Source organism: Doryrhamphus excisus, linkage group LG21, assembly GCF_037039965.1.
Source record: "Doryrhamphus excisus strain RoL-2023G ecotype Guam linkage group LG21, RoL_Dexc_Guam_v1.1, whole genome shotgun sequence".
NCBI lineage: Eukaryota > Metazoa > Chordata > Actinopteri > Syngnathiformes > Syngnathidae > Doryrhamphus > Doryrhamphus excisus.
In genome coordinates, this window is record NC_136377.1 from 8,361,259 (window position 1) to 8,382,842 (window position 21,584).

At 41.5% G+C, this 21,584-nt stretch overlaps 3 protein-coding genes across 3 annotated transcripts; 2 read left to right on the forward strand and 1 right to left on the reverse strand.

Annotated features, from left to right (window-relative positions):
- The first annotated feature begins 214 nt into the window (after positions 1 to 214).
- Positions 215 to 3,605, forward strand: vps36 (vacuolar protein sorting 36 homolog). The gene is made up of 14 exons (XM_058087814.2): positions 215 to 392; positions 483 to 551; positions 625 to 695; positions 776 to 890; positions 957 to 1,046; positions 1,417 to 1,503; positions 1,673 to 1,705; positions 1,919 to 1,996; positions 2,076 to 2,210; positions 2,272 to 2,337; positions 2,410 to 2,474; positions 2,750 to 2,834; positions 2,942 to 3,018; positions 3,413 to 3,605. Exons 1-14 carry the CDS (start codon positions 297 to 299, stop codon positions 3,492 to 3,494), a joined length of 1,149 nt encoding a protein of 382 aa, XP_057943797.2. The 5' UTR covers positions 215 to 296; the 3' UTR covers positions 3,495 to 3,605.
- Positions 3,606 to 4,455: 850 nt separating this feature from the next.
- On the forward strand, positions 4,456 to 21,490 carry tpte (transmembrane phosphatase with tensin homology). The gene is made up of 27 exons (XM_078787940.1): positions 4,456 to 4,581; positions 5,001 to 5,108; positions 6,521 to 6,906; positions 6,973 to 7,633; positions 7,706 to 7,867; positions 8,591 to 8,978; positions 9,054 to 9,525; positions 9,597 to 10,185; positions 11,767 to 11,861; positions 12,680 to 12,798; positions 14,416 to 14,442; positions 14,589 to 14,669; positions 15,378 to 15,668; positions 15,791 to 15,910; positions 18,511 to 18,610; positions 18,676 to 18,739; positions 18,814 to 18,878; positions 19,042 to 19,102; positions 19,272 to 19,353; positions 19,465 to 19,553; positions 19,625 to 19,686; positions 19,760 to 19,840; positions 20,635 to 20,740; positions 20,816 to 20,913; positions 20,996 to 21,091; positions 21,202 to 21,272; positions 21,352 to 21,490. Exons 2-27 carry the CDS (start codon positions 5,057 to 5,059, stop codon positions 21,452 to 21,454), a joined length of 4,521 nt encoding a protein of 1,506 aa, XP_078644066.1. The 5' UTR covers positions 4,456 to 4,581; positions 5,001 to 5,056; the 3' UTR covers positions 21,455 to 21,490.
- Positions 10,199 to 13,342, reverse strand: fgl1b (fibrinogen like 1B). The gene is made up of 8 exons (XM_078787637.1): positions 13,034 to 13,342; positions 12,711 to 12,963; positions 11,770 to 11,929; positions 11,594 to 11,691; positions 11,217 to 11,305; positions 10,864 to 10,989; positions 10,731 to 10,795; positions 10,199 to 10,580 (listed from the first exon to the last, which is right to left on the reverse strand). The coding sequence occupies exons 2-8, from the start codon at positions 12,832 to 12,834 to the stop codon at positions 10,400 to 10,402; spliced, it is 843 nt and encodes a 280-aa protein (XP_078643763.1). The 5' UTR covers positions 12,835 to 12,963; positions 13,034 to 13,342; the 3' UTR covers positions 10,199 to 10,399.
- Positions 21,491 to 21,584: the final 94 nt, after the last annotated feature.

The window sequence follows — 21,584 nt, forward strand, 5'->3', positions numbered from 1 at the left end:
GTCAACACAGTAGAGGACCCCTTAAGAGTATCGCTGAAGAACGCCATATGTGTTATTGTAACAAAATGTAAATAACGTAAGAAAATGTACACTGTTTGTTGAAAAAATATTAATAGGTACACATTTTTTGTTTATTCACGCGATAACGATTTTTATGAGCTAATTTTACTCTAAAACATATTTTTTTTCGACAGGCAACGCCTTGGCCATTTTAAAGCAACATATAGGAAGTAAACATAGGCAGAGACGCCGTAGTGTTTCTTCGTTGAGAACAATCTGTTCTCAATGCCACTAAAATGGATCGCTTTTCGTGGTCAAATGGTCTTTTAGAAATTAACGAGACGTTGGTAATACAACAACGAGGCGTCAGATTGTATGACGGTGACGAAAAGGTATAATTTTGTCTGTTCGCCCTATGATACGTGTAGCTCTAGCAATATGTCAAATTTGGCGTGTTATGATTTTTTTCTGCTTTACCCTAGGCTAAACTGGATGTTGGAATTGTCTTATTGAGTACCCATCACTTGATTTGGAGGGACGCAAAAAATCACGTGAGTACTTGTCTGTTCATTAACTTGTTTGTACGTCAACATACGTATACTACAGACTGCTTACATTTCTCAGGAATGCTGCATTTCCATGCCACTATCGCAGATCATCTTCTTTGAGGAACAGGCTGCAGGGATAGGGAAGAGGTCAGTGAAGTAAATTAGTATTAATAATGACAAGCATTTATTTTGTTTACAACTGTATACTTTACTACCATTTGTTGTAGTGCAAAAATTGTTATTCATCTGCACCCTGCACCATCCAACAAGGAGCAAGGTCCTTACCAACACAGCAAGTTTTCTTACATCAAGCTGTCTTTTAAAGAACATGGTCAGATTGAGGTAATGCCACAGTGTTTTATTTTACCCTTTGCCACTGAGAACAGCAACAGTGCTGTTTATTTACAGTTTTTCAGGAGGCTAACAGAGGAAATGACTCAGAAAAGATGGGAGAACACTCCTGTTTCACAATCCATCTCAACAGGAATCTCGTCACAGGTTAGGACTCCTTGTCTTTCCCATTCCTTTTTATCATTTTCTACAGTACAATTAAATGTCGGTGTACAGTAGGTGTGCAGTGATGTCCTGACATTCAATTCAAATGATGTCCCACAGGATGGCAGTATTGCTTCTACTGTTGAATTACTTGTACCACAAAACTCGGTGTCAGTACCAGTCATATGTTTAGTTCTTGACATATGAAGCATGGCCTGGTTGGAATTCGGCCAATATTTCCAGACAAATACAGTGATGACATTCATCAACAGTAATTTAGCAGAAAATGTATTTGCACACGTCTAATTGCTGACTACAACTTGTTCCCTGCTCACTGTTTTGTTTTGTTTCCCTTCCATTGTGATCCTTACAGTCAGGAAGAACGCGCGCGGTGGGGATTGTAGGCATTGAGCGTAAGATAGAGGAGAGGAGGAAAGAAACGGACAAAAACATCTCAGAGGTATTGTAAAATGAAAGGGCTACGTCCAAATGTAAAGAAATACATTGGATGTGAATTCTTCTTAATATTACCAATATAAACAAATATTGGCACAGAAAAAACAGTACTATTTAAGATTTTTTTTTATTATGGCTGTTTTGTGTTTGTTGTTTGTTTTCTTTTGTTTTAGGCATTTGAGGATCTCAGTAAGCTTATGGTGAAGGTAAAGAATACTACATTTGTCTTTTTCTTATTCCTATTTGGATAACATACAGTATTTTACAAAAGTGACTCAATATTTGCAGTATTAGGAAATGTTCACTGTGAGGTACTCGCCTGCGTTGCTAGCTATTTAGACTATACTGGCTGTTTGTTGACTCAGTTTTTATTTAGATTTTCCCCCACTCATGATAATGGCCTCTTTTGATGATTTCAGGCCAAAGAGATGGTGGAGCTGTCTAAATCTATAGCAAACAAAATAAAAGACAAACAAGGGGACATAACAGAGGATGAGGTGCGAACTGGAGATTGTTGAACAAGTTGAACATGATGTAGACACACACAATCATTTAATATTATTTCCTGCTTTATAGACAATCCGCTTCAAGTCCTACCTGCTGAGCATGGGTATTGCTAACCCTGTCACCAGGGAAACACACGGCTCTGGCACACATTACCACATGCAGCTGGCTAAACAACTAGGAGATATGCTCCAGGCCCCTCTGGAGGTAAGCATTAGATACTACTCTTATCTCTATCTTTACTTCATTTATCACATTACCATCTCAGGAGCGTGGAGGCATGATGGCGCTCACCGAGGTGTACTGTCTGGTCAACAGAGCTCGAGGCATGGAGGTAATGCTATCAATACAACCAATTATGACGTTTGAATTCAATAGAGATTGTGCTTCATCTCCATTTCTTTAGCTTTTATCCCCGGAAGATTTGTTGAATGCATGCAAGATGTTTGAATCCTTGAATCTCCCGTTGAGGTGAGTTCAATTAAAAAATATTGCTTTGCATGCTGTGTGTTTTACAGGATGTGTATTAACAGAATATAGGGGCGGGGTTAGAGAACCCGCCGGGCTTTTCCTGCCTCGCTTCCTGTTTTTGAAAGTGTTGGACACTTCCTGTTACCGCTCAGGATTTTGCCTCAAAGACTCCCTTTGTTTGTCTTCCACACTTAAATTGCTACCTTTTTACTACAAGTATGACAAAAGGTCTTAAATCATTTCTAGCTTGAGACGCATGCTTGTGGTCTTTGTAGGCTGCGTGTGTTTGACAGTGGTGTGATGGTGGTGCAGCTGCAATCTCACAGCGAAGAGGAAATGATCGCCTCAGCACTGGACAATGTAAGCTCCACTGTTGTCCCAGATAGTCCACACATCCTTGAAAAGTATATGTGGAAAGGAGTCAAGCTGCACATTCACTACGCCTCACGTTGCTTTTCACTCATCAGGTGTCAGAGAAAGGTTCTTTAACAGCAGAGGAGTTTGCAAAACTGTTGGGTCTATCAGTTCTTCTGTCCAAAGAGCGGTAAGCGTCTAATGTACAACTCAGTGGTCATACAATTCAGGGAAGAATAAACCCCAAGACTTCTGTTCAGCAAGCATCAAAATATTATAAAAATATAAATATAATATTACCACCATGTGTGTGTTTTGCTATTTCTTGGGCTTGTTTGCCACACTTATTCCAAAAGAAGGACCAACCTTGCAAAGGGACTGCTAACCTTAGGTAATTTCTACACTTATATGACAGCAAGGAAGTCCTCTTCATGCGTTAAAATTGTGTTTTGACATATTCATATTACAGTGGAACAGCGGAACAGATTAATTTACATTATGACCTTCAGGGTGTTTCTTTTCTTATTGTTTGTTCCATATTGTGCCCTTTGTTCACTTTATTCTCCTCGTTGTTTTTATTGTAGGTTGCTGCTGGCCGAGAAAATGGGCCACCTGTGTCGAGATGACTCTGTGGAGGGTTTGAGGTTCTACCCAAACCTCTTTTGAGGTGTCTGCATCAATCATGGATTATTAGATAGAGAAATGTATCAGAACTCTAATGCAGACTGACTGTTCCTCCTGCTGGAATTTACAATAAACATGTGATAGACAAATGCATCTCAAGAGAAGCGTTCAGGATTTGGAGGTAAATTAAAAAATCTGGAGGCCACACTTTGGTTAGTACTGTAGTGCATAATCCAATCCAATCCACTTTAACCAGCATGACTCGGGAATGAATATGATTATCACTGCATATTTTACAAACTTGTCCTTTGTGAGTATCGTCCAGTTCTTCAGCTTTTTACATGCAGGAAACGTTAAAAGAAAAAACCTTAATTAACCGTATGTGGAAAATTTAACAGATCATTCTTATGCTAAGCTAATATGCTATTTACTGTTTGTTGAAATTAATTACAGTTGTAGAAATTATTCAAATTGCATTCTTCCTTGAACTATACAAACTTTCAAATGATATTTGTAAGTGGACATTTGTAATATTACTCATGTTGAGGTGTTTGAAATGGTTTATTACAAACTATTGCAATTTATTAAAGATAATTTACATTGACCCTCACAACCTCGTGAGGATAAGAGGTAGAAAATGAATGAATGAATAATTTACAGTGAGAATGTAACTAATTCATATTTAATTATATACAATTATAATATATGCTTGATAAACATCAACAACGACTTGATGCAGCTGGAAGACATCAAGCGACAATAACCATACAATAACATAGATTATGCCAAATTCAGCAATAATAAGCAATACATTTCAATAATTGATTCCACATTTCACAACTTGAAGAGTAATGTAATGTTAAAAAGTCTATGTCATTTCCCTATACTTAGCAACTACGCTAACTGTGCTGTAGGAACTACAAACTAAAGCAATTGGAATAGACGAGTGACGTCACCTTTGTCAACCACGCGCACAGCAGCAGCGCGCGACACTGCGTGTGCGAGAACATCTCCACTCCAGAAACACACAGTGGATTAAAGACCGACTTTAAACAATACATTTAATCTCAAAATGGACCAAAAAACACCGAGGAAAGCGGAGGAATGTGTCCGAAATGAGTCAGGAAACGTGAGTATACCAAGTTTTAATACACACGTATTGTTAATGTGAAATTATTGTTTTGCTACACAATTAGCGTGTGCACGAGTACACGTAAAGGAAGGTTTATTCTGATGTTTTTGATGAATTAACTTTTATTTAATAACTAATAAACCAAAGCTACAATTAGTAACCATTTACCTGAAATTTGTTTCAGTGAGATATAATAATGTAGCATTATGTTTGTTTGAATTCTGGGAAGCATTGTTATTGTATTGCTAGGGGTTTGGGGTATTGAATTAGCATTCACATTTAAACTTTTCTTCTTACATTACACCTTTATTCCTCCTTTTTTTAATTGTATGGGGAATAATTAAAACAAACTAGGAGTGTTTGTCAATTGCCTTTTTTATGATGATTGTAACTGTGATGTATATCTTGATTTGTAGAGGTCAAGGATGGTAGAAGGCGGACATGAAGTGTAGGAGCAAAACAAAACATCGGAATGCTACAGGCTGTCTCCCTGCTGTCGTTGTTGTTGGGGCTCATGGGATGCGGTATGTCTCACACAGTCTACAAGAATTATAAAATTACAGTAATATGTGTATTATGATGATAATAAAGATAATACAGGATAATGCACACTCTGTGAACTCTAGAGTGGCTGTCATGTTGATATACTGGAGGAGGAAAAGCATATATGTATGTATTGCTCTTGAATTGATAGTGCCATAGGCTCCAGCATACCTGCGGCCCTTGTGAGAATAGTGACATAGAAAATACCATACTACCATAGTGACTTGTTTTTTGGAGGTTCGGGGTTACAGTAGAAGCCTGCAGTGGAGTATTAGGACAAAAATAGGACAAAAACAATTGTAAAAGAAAATAAGGTCTATAAAAATTAAGAAATTGAATAAATTATGTCACATTGGTAAAGAATTACATTGGGGAAAGCTGAGAGAGGCTCGGTCATGATGATCTATCTACCAGATGATTGGGCAAACAAAGCAAAAGTGATCAGGGATACAGGAAGGAAGGTGCTAGGTGTGTCATCTAGACAGAGGGAAGGTGACAAGGAAACATGGTGGTGGAACAAAGATGTCAAAGAATGTACAGAAGAAGAATTGGGATAGGAAGAGGTTTGAGGAAAGTAGGCAGGCCCCAATAAAAGTCCACTATACAATGCACAGTTTAACTGTATTGGGGATGGTCCGGAGGGCTCCGAAAACCAGCCAGTATCTGCTGTGACCACCAATGACCTCCTCAAATACCGTATATGCTAATCCATAGCATCTCAAACATGCTCAAACATGCTCAATTGAGTATGCTGGCCATGCAAGTACTGAAATGTTTTCAGCTTCTAGGAATTGTGTATACAGATGAGGCCGTGCTTTATCATACTGCAAGATGAGGTGATGCTTGTGAATGAATGACACAACAACGGGCCTCAGGCTCTCGTCATTGCATTTATGTGCATTCATAACGTCATCTATGCAGTAAAATGTACCTGTGTTGTGGATGGAGTGGCAGGATTGGCAGTGGGTAACCAACATAGGTGCATTGGTGTGATGGCATTTTGAATACACGGAGCATCATTTTGATGCTCTGGTATACAGTATTTGAGGAAAATGGTGGCCATAACGGACACTGACTGGTTTTCGGACCCCCGCGTCCCCCAACAGAGTGCACATTTGGAGTGGCCTTTTATTGTGGCCAACCTTCATACTGTCTCATCAGCATGTTGATATGCCATACCTGTGAGTTGGATAGATTATGAATCTTGAGGTATTAGGTATACATTTATGATGTTATATTACAACTTGTATCACAAAAGTCTGATCTTTTTTTCTGGTAACTCGATGGAACAAAAATGGCTGAACAACAGCGAAACAGCAACGTCTCATGTTTGCTATAGTGGTTAAAATACAACAGACATTCCTCAATAACCTGCTATTTCATCCACGTCTAGCTTTGGCGGGGCTCAACATCTGGCCCTCCTTCCATGTTGCCCTTAGCAATGCCAGCGTGTTTGTGGACTTCAGCACAAAAAGCAACAGCAGCCTCATCCGCCAAATGAGCCTGTCGCTCATCAACATGGACACCAACTCCACCCTCCTGACGAGGACTCTTCCCAACAACCAGTCTGCAGGTCGGGTGGAGTTCAACTGTTCTTGCTTCCTGTATGCGGGAACGTTCCGCTTCCTGTTGAGGCAGAGCAGCACCCTGGAGGAGATGGACTCCAATGCGACGGGGCTTTTGGAGAACACCTGGTGGTGGAGTTCTGAACTGCAGGTGCAGTGGCCTACATTTCACATCGCTGTTGAGCGGGATGCAAACAACACAGGGTCTTTTCAGGTCAGCACAAACTAAGTAAAACTTAAGTTTTCAATGCAAATGTTACATTCCTCTTTCTCTCTCCAGATTGGAATCACCACCAATGAATACTTCCAGCCTTGTTCAGTAATCCTTGATCCCGCTCTCCTCTTAGAAGTCAGCTATATGGAGTACAACCAGATAGGACGAAAAGGCATCAACAAGGTGCAAGCCCGCACACAACATCCAATCCAACTTCTTCGTTCCCAAATGATCAAGCTGCCCTGTGCCTTTCCTTTTATGGAGCGAGACTTCATCCAAGTGGCCCTACGCTCTGTTCACTCCTCACAGGAGGTAAAGAGCTCCGGGCCTCTCTACTTGTCCCAAATCTTCTCCTATAAGCTGCTCGTGGGAAACGTGAATGCCTACAGGAGCGGTTGTGAGGGCACAGTGAGTGTTACACTTGTAACGCCACCTTGTGCACACATTAATGGGAAAGTGTTGCTCTATAAAGACGCCGTCGTTGGAAGAGGGGTTGCTGTTTCCTCTGGGATGGGAGCAGGTGGAACAGCAGTGCTAGGATTCGGGCAGGAGGAGCCGTCATCTCCTCCGCTGGCTTTTAACTGGCTCACACAGGGAGAGAATGAGACAGAATTCAACTGCTCTTTGTTTTACCCTGGAAGGAGTAAGTACTGCTTCCGCTTTGTGTTCAACTACAGCCGCTCCCCAAGTCCAGCTCAGACTTGCCTGGTGGTGCACAGGAGTGAAGGTGGGTAATGGTACAGCTTTATATTGTTGTGTTGCAAATTCTCAATTTAGAACATTTTTTTTTATTTTGAAGAGTTCTGGGGGCCCTGGAAGCAGTGGAGTGTGTGCAGTGTGAGCTGTGGCGAGGGGGTCAGGGAACGTGTGAGGGAGTGTTTGCTGCCCTCTGGTGTTGAAGGCAAGCACTGCACGGGCATGGTGAAGGAACAGTCTATCTGCTCGCTGGAAGACTGTGCAGGTAAGTCTCTTTTGCACATAGCATTTCACTAGCGAGATCAGGCATATCATATGAGTGACACATACTGAAAAATCTAATGTTTTGTGTGTTTTAACGGTGAAAAGGGAATTATTATAATTATTAGGGTTATTGTTATCGATTTTTCAACATTTACAACAAGTAGAACACAAACTGGTGAAATAAAGGTTGCTAAGGGGTAAACCAACCAAAACTGCATGTAAATCAAAACTTCCTGCCACCCACTAAGTCTATCAAAATCAACAATGAACAAAAAAATAACAGTTAAAGAAAAGATGAAGACCTAAACACAAAATCCCCACACAGCACAATTTATTCTCACAAATACAAAGAGAGTCAACTGAGGGTGTTGAATCTCACACACACAACAAAGAAATAAAAAAAACAAAACAAAACTGAGCAGCAAATGCTCCTTATATACCCGCCCAGCCCTGCTGATTACTCAGACCTTCAGCTGGTAGTGGACACCACAGGTGCTTCCACTTGCTCCTAACAAACAAGGTGATTCTTGTGGGAAAAAAACCCCAAAAAACTCACAACACAACACTACTCTTCCACTTTATGTTGCATTCCATTTCATTTTCAGGTCATGACCACACTTTCTTTTATTTGGCAACACTGTATTCTATTCTGTGTGTGTTTACAAAAAAGCCAAAGAAAAAGCAACACATGCTAATTACTGTTGTCTGCTTTCTTCCCCTTCAGTGTTTCCAGGACCTTCCCCATCACTCCCCCCTGTTCTTGCTGGAGTTGTACCCCTCGGTGGTAACATGGTGGTGGTGGCTGGTATATCCCTGTGCCTTGCTGTCATTCTAGCCACTATCGTCATAACCGTGTGGAGGAAGCTCTGCCGGACCCCTCAGTGTAGCTCCGTCCGCAGGGGCTCTATGCATTCCCCTGGCGGGCGCAAACTCTCGGACGAGGCTTCCATTTGCGGTAACAGCCTTCAGAGGCCGAGTTTTGTTGATAGCCCAGGACAGGCAGTGCCGGCTGGCGTGGACAGGGGATCTGTTCCACAGACAATCACACATCTTTCTCAGGACCCAGAGAGGCTGTCTCCCACAGGTCAGAAGGTGTTGCCACCCATTTTTGGGTAGGTATTAGAATCATGTGTTACTTTGTTGCACTTTGTTGATGTATTGGTGTGAAATATGCAGTGTCTCCCCAGGTATCGCTTAGCTCAGCAGCAGTTAAAAGAAATGAAGAAGAAGGGATTAAAGGAGGCCACACAGGTCTACCACGTCTCCTCAAGCCCAGTTCATGACACCATGGTAGGGACGTCCACTTCACCCAGCAGCTCTGTTATTCCGACATCCACCGGGCTGCCAGGCCTCCACGGCGAACAAAACCAGTCCTTTTCTGAGATACCGTTCCAGGCTTCCAGAATCACACGGGAGCCACTGACGCCGAGGGTGGAGCTCATCTTGGGGCCCCCGGTTTCTGGTCACATAAATGAGGGCAGCTCCAGGTGGCTCAACCGAACTGCTGACTGGGTGGAGATGGTACAGAAGAGTGGATTAGTGGGAAACTCTTCTCAGAAGAAACCACATTTCCGTAGGACTTCCAGTTTTACAGACGCAAAACCCCAAATTTCCTCTCCAGGACACTGCGGAGCATTCAGAGAGCGGAGCATGACTCAGGTTAATTATGCAGATTACCTTGATATACATCTTGACTGGTTTGTCACATTACATTCTTATTTGCTGTTCAGGTGGGATCTCGGACTCTCCCTGAAGGAAACTCTTGGACCAAAGAGAGAAGAGAGAGGCCGTCATTTAGGTCCTACCCCATTCCAGAGCACGACACCCCAAAATGGACCCATCCCAGAGCCCAGGGATGCAACCAAAGGAAGCCCTGGATAGAATCCTCCATTCCTTCTCACACTAATGAAATGAAGCATACAGGAACCAACACTTCTGAGGAACATCTGGACTGCAGTGGCACCACAGAGGGGCAGATGGGAATCTCAGGAATTGGTGGTCCAGCCACAAGTCTTACCAGTCCTCACGGAGTGAACCTGCTCAGTGTGGAACGGGCCGAGCAAAACTGGAACCGCCGTGGTCCATCACCTATCCAGAGGAACATGCTGGCAAGAAAACTGAAGGAGGCTCAGTCCTGCTCTGGAGCTAAAGGGCGTCAGCGCAGCTCCACCTTCAGTGTGTCGTCATTAGAGCACAGGAAAGACCAGTGCCACTCACTGCCTGGTTCTGCAGGCTGCGCCAGTGCTGAGCGTTCTGCTTACAGGTTGAGTGGGGTGGAGGGGAGGATGATGGACCTCGACCTCTCCTCAGGGAAGCATTGTGAGCATTGACATCAATAATGCTGTGCTATAAATGGGTTTAGAGTGCATCAACGTAAGTTCTAAATGAGATGCAAGTTGTTTTTATTCAGAGTTACATTACATACATTTTGGTATTGAGTGATTATTTGCAAAAAAGAAAAGAGATATTGTCAGAGAATAATGAAACAGTCGTCTGTCTTCGAGATGAATGACATATGCGATGCTTTGTGTATTTAAATATCCCCGCCACCACTGCCCATGGCGTCCAAGAAAAGCAGAGGGCGCACCTTCATGGTGGTGTGACGAAGCGAATACCAAAGGCCCCTCCAGGTGCCCCACACCACACCATTGTCAAACTGACCCTTATACCTCCCTCTGCGGTAGAACTTCCCATTCAGGTTGGCAACATGGCATCTGTTAATGAAAACAAACAACAGCATTTATTGGACGATAATGGCTTGACAAGCATCATTTGGATTATTTTTGTGCTGGGTGGTATAATGCAATACCATAGAACTATATTTCCTCAAATAGTCACATGCATAATGCATAATCAGGTCTCACCTGTTGTACCACCAACCAGCATTATTCTCCTGAGCACAGCTGCCTTGAGTATATCGATCATTGTCCTGTTAAAGACAGTATAAACTTCTACACATTATAGGATTAAAGCACCACTTTAAAGCTGTACGCTAACCTGATCCCTGGTGCTGAACTGCATGCCACTGAGGCAGGCGGACCACTGCTCCACCATGCCCCCGCCACCTGCCAGGGCATCCCCAGCTTGACCGCTGTACATCCCGTACTGGAGGCGATATCGATCCTGGAATGGGAATTTAAAACCTCTTTTACAGAGATCCACAGTAACACAACAGGGCAGGGGGCTCGTTTTGTCCAAGGGTGGTGCTTTGCTGCTGTGATGGATACAGAACCAAGTCAGACCGAGGCAGGAGACAAAAAAAATAATAATCTGACTCCGTGGTTGTGACTAATTATTGACAACACGTAGCATTCCACTTGTATCAAATAGAGTAGAATGGTGTTACATACGGCCTCGTTGGTGATGTGGAAGTGGTCATAAAAAGCATGACTTCTCTTTCCTTCCCAGTCCATTAGGTCGATCTTCATCAGGTTCTTACCTTGTGGACACAAAAATGCACAAACGTATGAAGACACACCTCTTAAATGATTGTTAGGCAATCAGACTTGGGACTAGACATCTCATTTAATTCTGGTCTTTTTATTCTTAGTTCAAATTCCAGTCTTAAATGAAGATATTTAAGGCAATTCCTATTGTAGAAACAGTTTTTGGAAAGCCCTTTATGTGTGTTGGATGTCCTAACCACAATCCATCAAACAATACAATGGCCAGGTGTTCCAATACTTTTGTCCATACGGTGTCAGCATACTACACTGTTATGGCTTACCTTCGGAGAGCAGAGAATACATGTGCTCGTTTCCCAACCAGAACTCGTCATTCCACAGTTTGAAGTCTCCAAATCCGTCTCTGTAGTCTACCCAGTCCCTGGAGAACAAATGATGGCTGTTATTATTAATATTATTATCACTATCATGATGCTCATAATGATTGTTCTTTTAGCACCTGTCAAAGTCAACTTTTCCATGTCGCCGTCTCTGGAAAACAGTCCATCCTCCTCCGTCGTCCATGTCGCAGTAGACCAAAAAGGGCTCCTGGTGAGATTTGGGTCTTATGCGGTAAAAACCACTGGGTGGTTTCATTCTGTCAAACAACTCGGAACAGTCTAAAAACATGAAATACAGCTGATTATGATTGATATCTAGCTATTGATCCAATAGAGCAGAGGTAGAGAACCTATGGCTCGGGAGCCAGGTAGGGCTCTTTTGATGACTGTATCTGGCTCTCAAGCATTTCTTACCACAATAAAAATTTATTTTTGCTAACATTTTAAAGTAAACCATCACAGAAATGACTGTTAAAAATAATATTCAAAATCAACAACTTTCTTATGCATTTTAATTCGTCCATCTATATTCTGCTGCAATACGGCCAACCATATCTATCTTTCCTGATGATATTTTCCAGGTCAAACACCAAAACTTGATTATTACTGGGTAATGCTGTAGTCTACCTCGGTCATTGAGATGTCAAAAAAACATGTAAATGTAAACTTTCCTCCTTTAGTCAAATAGCTAAAGCTGCAGAACCAAGCCTTCTGACGAAGATGGCCAAAAGAATGAAATACGTCTACGGAGTACGGTGCAAAACTATGCAGCAGCAGAAGTTGTATTAATGGCAACAAGTATTTGATTTATTATTAGACACTGCGCTGCTCACGAAAGTGTGCTGGCCACACCCCATTGGCGTGGGGTAGTGTGCCTGGTCTACGTAATTAGAGCCCATTATCTAAAACTGTTGGTCTTACATAAAAATGCACACATTTTATTGCATTCAATGTTTAAAAAAATGTATATGGCTCTCACAGATACACATTTTAAAATATCTGGCCTTCATGGCTCTCTTCGCCAAAAAGGTTCCCGACCCCTGCAATAGAGTGTTTGTACCTCTGTCATGGACGATCAAGCTTCCTGCTAGTGGAAGTGTTGTCATGTTGGAGCTGGCCAACGTTCCAACACTGCTGCTGCTGTTGTTGTTGGAATCAGTGTGTGGCGCAGATGTTGACATCATCTGAGCAGGTGTTTTCAGACGGAAGTGTTTGTGCCTCTGCAAATATTCCACCTGCCAAGCTCCAATGATGAGTTTGTTTTCCAGTTTCTTGATACTCCGCTTGAGAACTGCTACTTCTGGACCACATTCCTTTGAATAAGGAAACACAGGGTTGATTTTAGAATGTAACTTGTTGAGATACCTGTAAGATTATACCTACTGAGAGCTGATGTGATGAGCAAGTCTTGCTTGGGAAACCCAAGAACAGGAGAAACACCAAGATGCTTTCTAGGATTAAACCACTGTAAATCTGAAATCATCAAAAACATGGTATTCCATACAGTTACAACAATTCCGGACTGAATAGAAAATGTTTGACCTTCATTGTGCAATGTTCCCTTGTTGTCTCCAGGCTCTGTGTTCTGTTCCTCTAAAGGTTTTGGCAGTATTTATTTATAGCGGGGTTGGGCTGGTTCTGCATGGTCCACATTAGAAGAAACACCATGCCAAATTCTGAACCCAAACTATTTTTTTTATCAAGTATTGCAAAACAGGTAGAATTGTTTTTAAAGTTCATGTAACTTGCCTTTAAAAAATATATATTTGCAAATCATTGACTTACCATGAAAATATATGACTTCCTATTCCCATGTATAGACAGATTTGTGGAAAAATAAAATAAATATTAGAAAAATTCATCAATTAATTTCTATCCATCCATTCCCTATGCCACTTATTCTCACCAAAGTGGCAGGGGTATGCTGGAGCCTATCCCAGCTGGGTTGGGAACATAGAAACGAACAATCATTCACACTCACATTCATACCTATGGACAATTTGGAGTCACTAATTAACCTAGCATGTTTTTGGAATGTGGGAGGAAACCCACACACCGTAGGGAGAACTGTATCTGACAATAAATAAATAAATACAGTTTTTTTAATGGTGTGTCCACACCTACAACCAGTGACCACTGCTATTAAATAAATACAAACATTGACACATAAGAACATATTTGTTCTTATCTGAGAAATGAATATATTTTTAAAAATTCTGCTTACATAACAAGACACAATTACAATAGTAAGTGCATTGGAATGCTTAATTGAAGGATTAGTAAAAACTGGTCACGTGCGTACTTTTAATCAGAACCAGATGTGCCAAGGGGGAGGGGCAGGGGAAGGGGGAGGCACGTGAGGATAGAAAAAAAAAATCCAGGAAGTCCCAAGAACAAAAAAAACGCTACGTTTGCAAAAAAAAGGCGGAGTGGATGACAAGAACAGAAACCGTCCGTTTAACCTTTGAACCACCCTCCTTTGTGTCCGTGAAAAGTCACAAGATCGATCCCCGGTTCTTGTCCCGAATGTCAGGGCCAACGGTAAGCAGAGAAGGAAGAAGAAGAATCCTGCATGCTTTCTGCTCTTTTTTTTTCTGGCAATTAAGGAATATTTTTGTACTTTTACGCACCTCTGTACTCCTTGTTTCCTTGCTGCTACTTAGTTTGACTTTGGGAATAACTCTTTGCACGCTGCTCTTGCCTCACGTAGACACTTGACGTCCATAGCAAACTACTTTTTAAGTCATGTCCTCGGTCCACTTCAGCCCGGGTTCGGATTCAGGTGTGAATGGGTGAGAACACATGACTTCCACGGAAAACATTAACCTTTTTATTCATGCATGTCTGTGTGTTTTTACTGCACTGTTTAATGTTTCAACCGTTTTATGTGCCACTTCTTAGTCATCACGTGATTGTTTTTTGTTTTTGTTTTTTTTAGAAGTGTTGCAAAGATGGATGATGCCAAAGTGGAGATTGATGATGGGAGGGATGATGCTGTGGAAGCAGACACCCTCTACCAGTGAGTACAATGTCTTCATGCTAGGAAAGAATGTGCCACAATTTGGAGCTCAAGCAACATTTGAACATTTAGGAGCACCGACCAGTCCAGGGTGTACCCCGCCTCTCACTCAAAGACAGCTGGGATAGGCTCCAGCTTACCCCCGCGACCTTAATGAGGATAAGCAGTATAAAAAATGGATGGATGGCATTTAGGAGCACAGGAGAAATGTAGGAGCAATGTGGAATTTCTCAAATGACAATTTTATTAAGTCAAACAACGTACATGGTAACAGGCTTTTAGATAGACATACTACATCCTGTACATGGCCAGGAAGTGTCTTGGTACATTTTGCTGGTGTCAGGTTTGGAAAAAATTCATTTTCTTTAGTTTTAATTCACTTCACTTTAATTTTTTTTGTTTTATTTTGTTTCAACAATGTGCCATTCACAGGGCCATAAAAAATGCGTCCACAAATGGCCTGCGGGCCGCACTTTGGAAATAACTGGTTTACATATTTCACAGGGATAGGGCAGTGATAAGAAATGAATGTGTCCATGCTGTGTTTTTGTGGTATTATCAGGCAGAGACTGGCTGCAGGCTTCCACAGCAGTGCACACACACCGGGCTTGTGGAGGCGCGCTCCGGCCACCTGGTTGTTGATGAGTAAATGCATGAAAAAAGACTTCCTCGCTTTCTTTTAAAAAAAATTTAAAAATCTCTTTCCAGAAACATCCGGAAGAAGATTACCCCCTTTGTTATGTCCTTTGGATTCCGGTCAGTGTCTTTTGGAATTCTGCAAGTATTAGTACTCGTGTATTTTGCAGGATCCTATTTGCTATTTTATTTTTTCCTCAGTGTATTTGGAGTGGTACTGATCCTGGTTGACATCGTACTCGTCATCGTGGACATTTCCCTTCCAGCCAGGAGCAGAGAGGTCGGCAATTCTCTGGAGACTGTGTCCCTCATCATCTCCTTCTTCTTCCTGGCCGACGTTCTCCTCAGGATCTACGTGGAAGGGTAAAGTAGTCGAGAAGAACTCACTGTGTGAGAGGAAGTTCCAAAGAAGGAAGTTGTGCAGGAAATGAAATGGCTTCCACGACTATACTTTCAAAACACATTTCTTTTCTTTTTTTGTAAAGTTTTAAAGTGTATTTTGGCTCCAAGCTGAACATCATCGACGCCTGCGTTGTGGTCGTCACGCTGGTGGTCACCATGAGCTACACCTTCACTGACCTATCAGGAGCCAGCCTCATTCCCAGGTACACCACACCAACAGGCCATCTTCATTGACTGATCTTATAATCATCCTCAATACATTCCCAGGATACTTTATTGGTTTTGATTAAAAAAAAAACATCTGCCTTTACATATACGTATACCTGATCCGTTTTAATTCGGTATATTTATTATCATATTGCAGATCATAATGAGAGCTGTTTCTAAAATTTTGACCCTGAATGTTGAATGAAGCCCCTCACAATACGAGAAATTGAATTATTTTTATTTTTATAGTACATTTAGCCTTCATAAATAATTAATGTTGTTTTTAGGGGCTCCTGCAGGTGCTAAAGGTGCATTTTAATGTGTTCAATTTACAATGATAATAAATCATTTGAATAATGATTCAAATTTGATAATATGCACTTTGACTTGGAATTTGTTTCTAAAGTAATCTAAAATGTAAAAAAAAAAATGTATATTTGTATTTTTAATAGACAATGTGTGGATCTTTTTCTACAGCTCCTTCCCAGTAAATAAACTATTAAAAATAAACAAATATCAAATTCAAATTTATAAGAAAAGGGGAAAAGAAAAACAGTCATATAAAATATGACTGAAAAAATTGCTACCTGTTCTCTTGTTTAAATAAAATATACATTTGTGCCAAATTCTGTACGAGTCTGCCGTTAGAAACTTTAACTTAGAAAGTTTTTTCAACATACTACAGTAATCTGTAGGGTTTCATATGTAAGAAATGTAGCCTTTGTGCTATATTTATATATATTACACGCTAACGATGGATCTGCGCGATCGATTGATAGCGCTGCACCCGAGATGGATCAATCAAACTGCTTGACAATTAATCAAAGATTTTAAATTTGCATGCATGGACTTCTTGTTGATTCTTCTAAGTAACAATTCTCAGCGCTGCCATCTGTTGGCATCTAAACGAACTACACACATCCATCCCGGGGGCAGTAATATACCATCGATTGTGAGCGCAGAAATCGATCGATTTGTGCACTAACAATGGATCCATCTCGGGCGCAGCGCTATCGATCGATCGCGCAGATCCATCGTTAGCGCGTAACATACACATATACTTAGGGATCGACAGATATGGATTTTTTTCAGGCCGATGCATTTTTTTTGGCTTGTGCCGATATTTGTGGCCGATACCGCTTTTGATCCCTCAATTTACATGAAAAAATGACAATGATAACAAATATTACAGTTTAATCAAATATTTATTGAAATGTAAACACTGAACACAGTAGGATTCAGCTTTCTTAAACACACATTTAAATGACATCAACTTTAAAAGGAATAAATACATGGTTTTTATAATAAATAAAAACCATGTTTTATTTTATAATAAATAAAAACCATGTGCAAAACATTTCTGTCGTAGTTGAAGTTTTATCGAGCATCGATGTGATGACCCCCCGCCTCCACACACACAAACAAACACATCACACTGACACAAGTACGATATATAAAACATTTCTCTCATCAATAAAGTTCGTGTTGTGCACGCTAAAGACCACTGATAGCAGACACGGCTGCTCCATTTCCTTCTGTGTGTGTGTGTGCGCGCGCACCTACATAACGACACGCGTTTAACCTCAGCCCGGCGTTCGCTGATTGAAACTCCTCCAAACACCATGGGACTGAATTGCCAACGTTGACATTAAAGCGGTGTTGGTAACAGCTGTACATATTAGCCATATTAGCATACACTTGGCGTTCATGTTTCCCATTCCAAAGCAGGTGACAATATTTCAACTAGGTTTAACTCTTTAGAGGCTAATTAAAAGTTGAAAGCTTACCCTTGTTGTGATTCATCACTCCTGCAGTAGAGGAGGGTTACCGCGACTGCGTGTGTTGCAGGGTCCTCCGGCAACACGAAGCTGCCCGGCGGATGCCTGCCTGTAAATCATGCCGCGGAAAAATACATCGGCGAACCCACGCGCGTATCGGCCGATACCTATTCAAGTAAAGAAAGCAAATACCGGTCGATCCTAATATATACTAGATAGCCTACTTTTTTTTAATGGGGTTCCTGCGAGTGCTAAAAGGATGGAATTTTAAGCACTTTGAAGAGGTTGACATTTCATAAACTTTATGAACCAAATAAATCTAAAATAACAATACAAACACACATAAAAATCATCACTACCTGAATTAATTGTTGAAGTAAAATATATATTTCTGCAAAAATCCCTGACACTTCCACCTGCCATGATAAAGAAAATGTTGACTTTCAACACAATTGTAACTTGAGTAGCTGTTGAAAAACTTGGAAAACTGGCTGGTGAGATCAGCGATGGGGGTAAAACATGGAAATCATATTAATGGTGAATTTATTTCGAACATACATATGTTACTTTGGAATACATCACAGTAAAATTCATAGGTTTGTATTTTTGAGAAAAAAGTCTGGGCCTACAAATTTATATGGTGGCGATTTTCCCCAAAAGAGTCAGAGCTTTTCTTCCTGTCATTCACATACACCCATGACCAGAGTTTTTTCTTTTTTTTTGGTGGTAGATTTAGATGGGATTTTCCTCTGAGACAATTTGTCAAAAGGAAATTTCCTGTACTTCTACATTTCGTATGTTGTCATTTCCTCTCCTAGGGTGGTGACCTTCCTGCGCTTCTTGAGGATTATAATTCTGGTGAGAGTGTTCAGGTTGGCGGCCCAGAAGAAAGTGCTGGAGAAGGTCACCAGGAGGATGGTAAGCGGATGTGCAGACCTAGAGTTGGTAGACCCAAGGGAAACATTGTGTGTGTTCTTCTTTAGGTGTCTGAGAACAAACGGCGCTATCAGAAGGATGGCTTTGACCTTGACCTCACCTATGTCACAGGTAGGACCAATATAACATGACATAACATGCAGCGTGTTGACGTTCTCTGTTTTCACTTCATCTTGCTGTCTCAGACCGAGTCATCGCCATGTCTTTCCCTTCATCTGGGAAGCAGTCCTTCTACAGGAACCCAATCAGGGTACGTCTTGATAGTTTCCATCAAGGTCATGATCAAAAGGGGCCAAGGGTACAAACCAACCCATAACCTACCGCTACTGGATTTTATAAGCAGATGAACCAAACTGTATCGCATTGTAGAAAAGTGGTCCAAAATAACACTACTGTATACGGTTTGATCACAGGAAGTGGCAAGGTTTCTGGACACCAAACATGAAGGCCATTACAGAGTTTACAACCTTTGCAGTAAGTTGTCTCCTCGCTCCCTGCTACAGAGACACAACTAGGAATGCTTGGTTGTAGACCACCAGTGTATCCCCACCAGGCATCTTCCAATTATTTGTCATCAAAACACACAAATGTTCTATATACAAGTCGGACAGACACTAACTATTTTGATGTTGTATTTTGGCAGGTGAGAAAGGCTACGACCCCCAGTTCTTCCACTACAGAGTCGAACGGGTGTTCATAGACGACCACAACGTACCTTCTTTAGAGTGAGAAACTTTTTTTTTTTTTAACTGCATCAGTTTGGGAGTTTGTTGGAAAAAGTTACGATACTATCTCCATCGGTGGAGGTTCTCGTTTTGACCCTGTGTGTGCTTCAGGGACATGCTGAAATACACAGCTAGCGTAAGAGAGTGGATGTCTGCCGATCCCAAAAACGTCATTGCTATTCACTGCAAAGGAGGGAAAGGTAATTCCTCATTTATGGATATTTTTTATGTGCAATTACCAAACTAAAGCAGTGCTAACTCTGCTTTGTAGGTCGTACCGGCACTCTGGTGTGCACCTGGCTTATTGACAGCGACCAGTTTGAGAACGCACAGGTAAAGACTCGCATCTTAAAAAGACAAGAAAGTAAGAGATTTAATCCAGTGAGGTCTTTTCATTCTTTACCAGGATAGCCTGGAGTACTTTGGGGAGAGGAGGACGGACAAGAGTCAAAGCTCCAAGTTTCAAGGAGTCGAGACGCCCTCTCAAGTAAGAAATGGACTGGTATTGTTTAGCTTTAGACAACTGTTGTTTACATTTGAAGCCAGACTGTGCACAATGTGTACACTGGAGCCATCCTATTTACATTGTACCAGTTATGTACGGTGCATTTGCTACCTGGTCCTTCACTAGAGACTTAACTGACTAGAATATTTTAATATTGATATGGGACACACAACTAAAACCTGATTGGACAAAAAAAGGTCAGCGATGGTGTTTAGGCCAGCAGAGAAGGCTTTACTGGCCCTGACTGCAGACAACTGCATTGAACATTACATGTTTTATGCGGTATGTTATTGCTCCAGACTAGCAACTAAGATGTTTAGCAGTCGCACTCAATACAGACCTCACGGCTATTGAGTCTACACTTGTTTTCTCTGACTAGTACATTACAAGGCAAACAGACTAGCTTGTATCGTACGATGTTGTACAAAAATGGGGCATACAAACACTGAGGTTTCACTGTACAGTAAATGGTCTGATTAATGCCTCTCATTGAGTTGTCTACAAAAGCAAATATCCACTAAGGTCTCGAATTAGCGCTGGTTCAAAAAACATGGGCAGCCCTGTGGCTGTAGGCGACATCCTGATATACTGTCCTGACATGAGCGGTCAGCACAGCAGCTTCATCTACCTCTGCAAGGGCTTTAACTTGCCATACAGTTTTCAGTGAACTCATCAGCAGTTTGCCCGTTGCCGCTATTACAACATTGGTTCTGTCACCGTAGTGCAAAATTGAAATGCATTTACAAACAATATGCTGTATTATGGGTGAACCACAGAGCAGGTACGTGGGCTATTACGAGGTGATGAAGACTAAATTCAACAGGCAGCTCCCTCCTCCAAAAAGCCTGAGGATGAAGAGCATCCGCATCCACTCCATAGCAGGTCATTTACAAAGATAATGCTCACTGTCAGAAAGTTATCTTGTATTTTTCATTGTGCCTTTCCCCCCCACATCAGGTGTGGGAAGAGGTGACGGCAGTGACCTAAAGGTGAAGATTATCGTGAGGAAAGAGCTTGTGTTTGAGTGTGTGTGCGCCACACAGCACAACTGCTCAGTAAGTCTCAGCCTGCTCAAGTCAAAGTGGATGGCTTACAAACGGGCTAAGAGAAACAACCTTTGCTTTTTTTTCCCCTGAGGTCTTCCCTGATGTGGGCAACAATGCAGCAATCATCAGCCTCCCCAATGGACCTGTGGTTCAAGGGGATGTCAAGGTCATGTTTGAGTCCAGTGCTGTGAGTACATTTTGAGATAAATGACATTATGTAGTGGTAAAAATGTGATCAATTAGATGTAATGTGGAACAGTAGAAATAGTATTACAGTATCTCCCGTTTCCTCCTCAGGGTATTCCTAAAGGATACGAAGATGTCCCCTTCTACTTTTGGTTCAATACGTCCTTCATAGTGGACAACAAGTAAGTCTCCTCACCTCCAGAAATGTTTCTATTCATATTGAGTGTCAAAGGAACTTAGTGTGTGATCGTGTCTCTGTAGGCTCTTCTTACCCAGAGAGGAACTGGACAACCCACACAAACCTAAAACATGGGGCCTGTACAAGGAGGACTTTGGGGTCACATTGTCCTTCTCAGACAACTAATTCTTATAAATAATAAATGCTCTTTGGAAAGATACACTGCCTGGTTTGAGTAGTTCACATTAAAATTATCTATGCTCAATTCCAGTCACAATATGGACAATTTAGTTTCAGTTCAGATGGAACTATAAGT

Excerpts from the sequence above, each read along its gene's own strand:
- fgl1b (XM_078787637.1), bottom strand. The coding sequence starts at position 12,834 with ATGATGTCAACATCTGCGCCACACACTGATTCCAACAACAACAGCAGC. Across the intron at positions 10,796-10,863 it reads AGTTCAGCACCAGGGATCAG|GACAATGATCGATATACTCA; the intron begins GTTAGCGTACAG and ends TGTCTTTAACAG. Across the intron at positions 10,581-10,730 it reads GCTGGTTGGTGGTACAACAG|ATGCCATGTTGCCAACCTGA; the intron begins GTGAGACCTGAT and ends TTTCATTAACAG.
- tpte (XM_078787940.1), top strand. The coding sequence starts at position 5,057 with ATGCTACAGGCTGTCTCCCTGCTGTCGTTGTTGTTGGGGCTCATGGGA. Across the intron at positions 18,611-18,675 it reads AGAAGGTCACCAGGAGGATG|GTGTCTGAGAACAAACGGCG; the intron begins GTAAGCGGATGT and ends GTTCTTCTTTAG. Across the intron at positions 19,687-19,759 it reads ACCAGTTTGAGAACGCACAG|GATAGCCTGGAGTACTTTGG; the intron begins GTAAAGACTCGC and ends ATTCTTTACCAG.
- vps36 (XM_058087814.2), top strand. The coding sequence starts at position 297 with ATGGATCGCTTTTCGTGGTCAAATGGTCTTTTAGAAATTAACGAGACG. Across the intron at positions 1,997-2,075 it reads GGGACATAACAGAGGATGAG|ACAATCCGCTTCAAGTCCTA; the intron begins GTGCGAACTGGA and ends CCTGCTTTATAG. Across the intron at positions 2,338-2,409 it reads ACAGAGCTCGAGGCATGGAG|CTTTTATCCCCGGAAGATTT; the intron begins GTAATGCTATCA and ends CCATTTCTTTAG.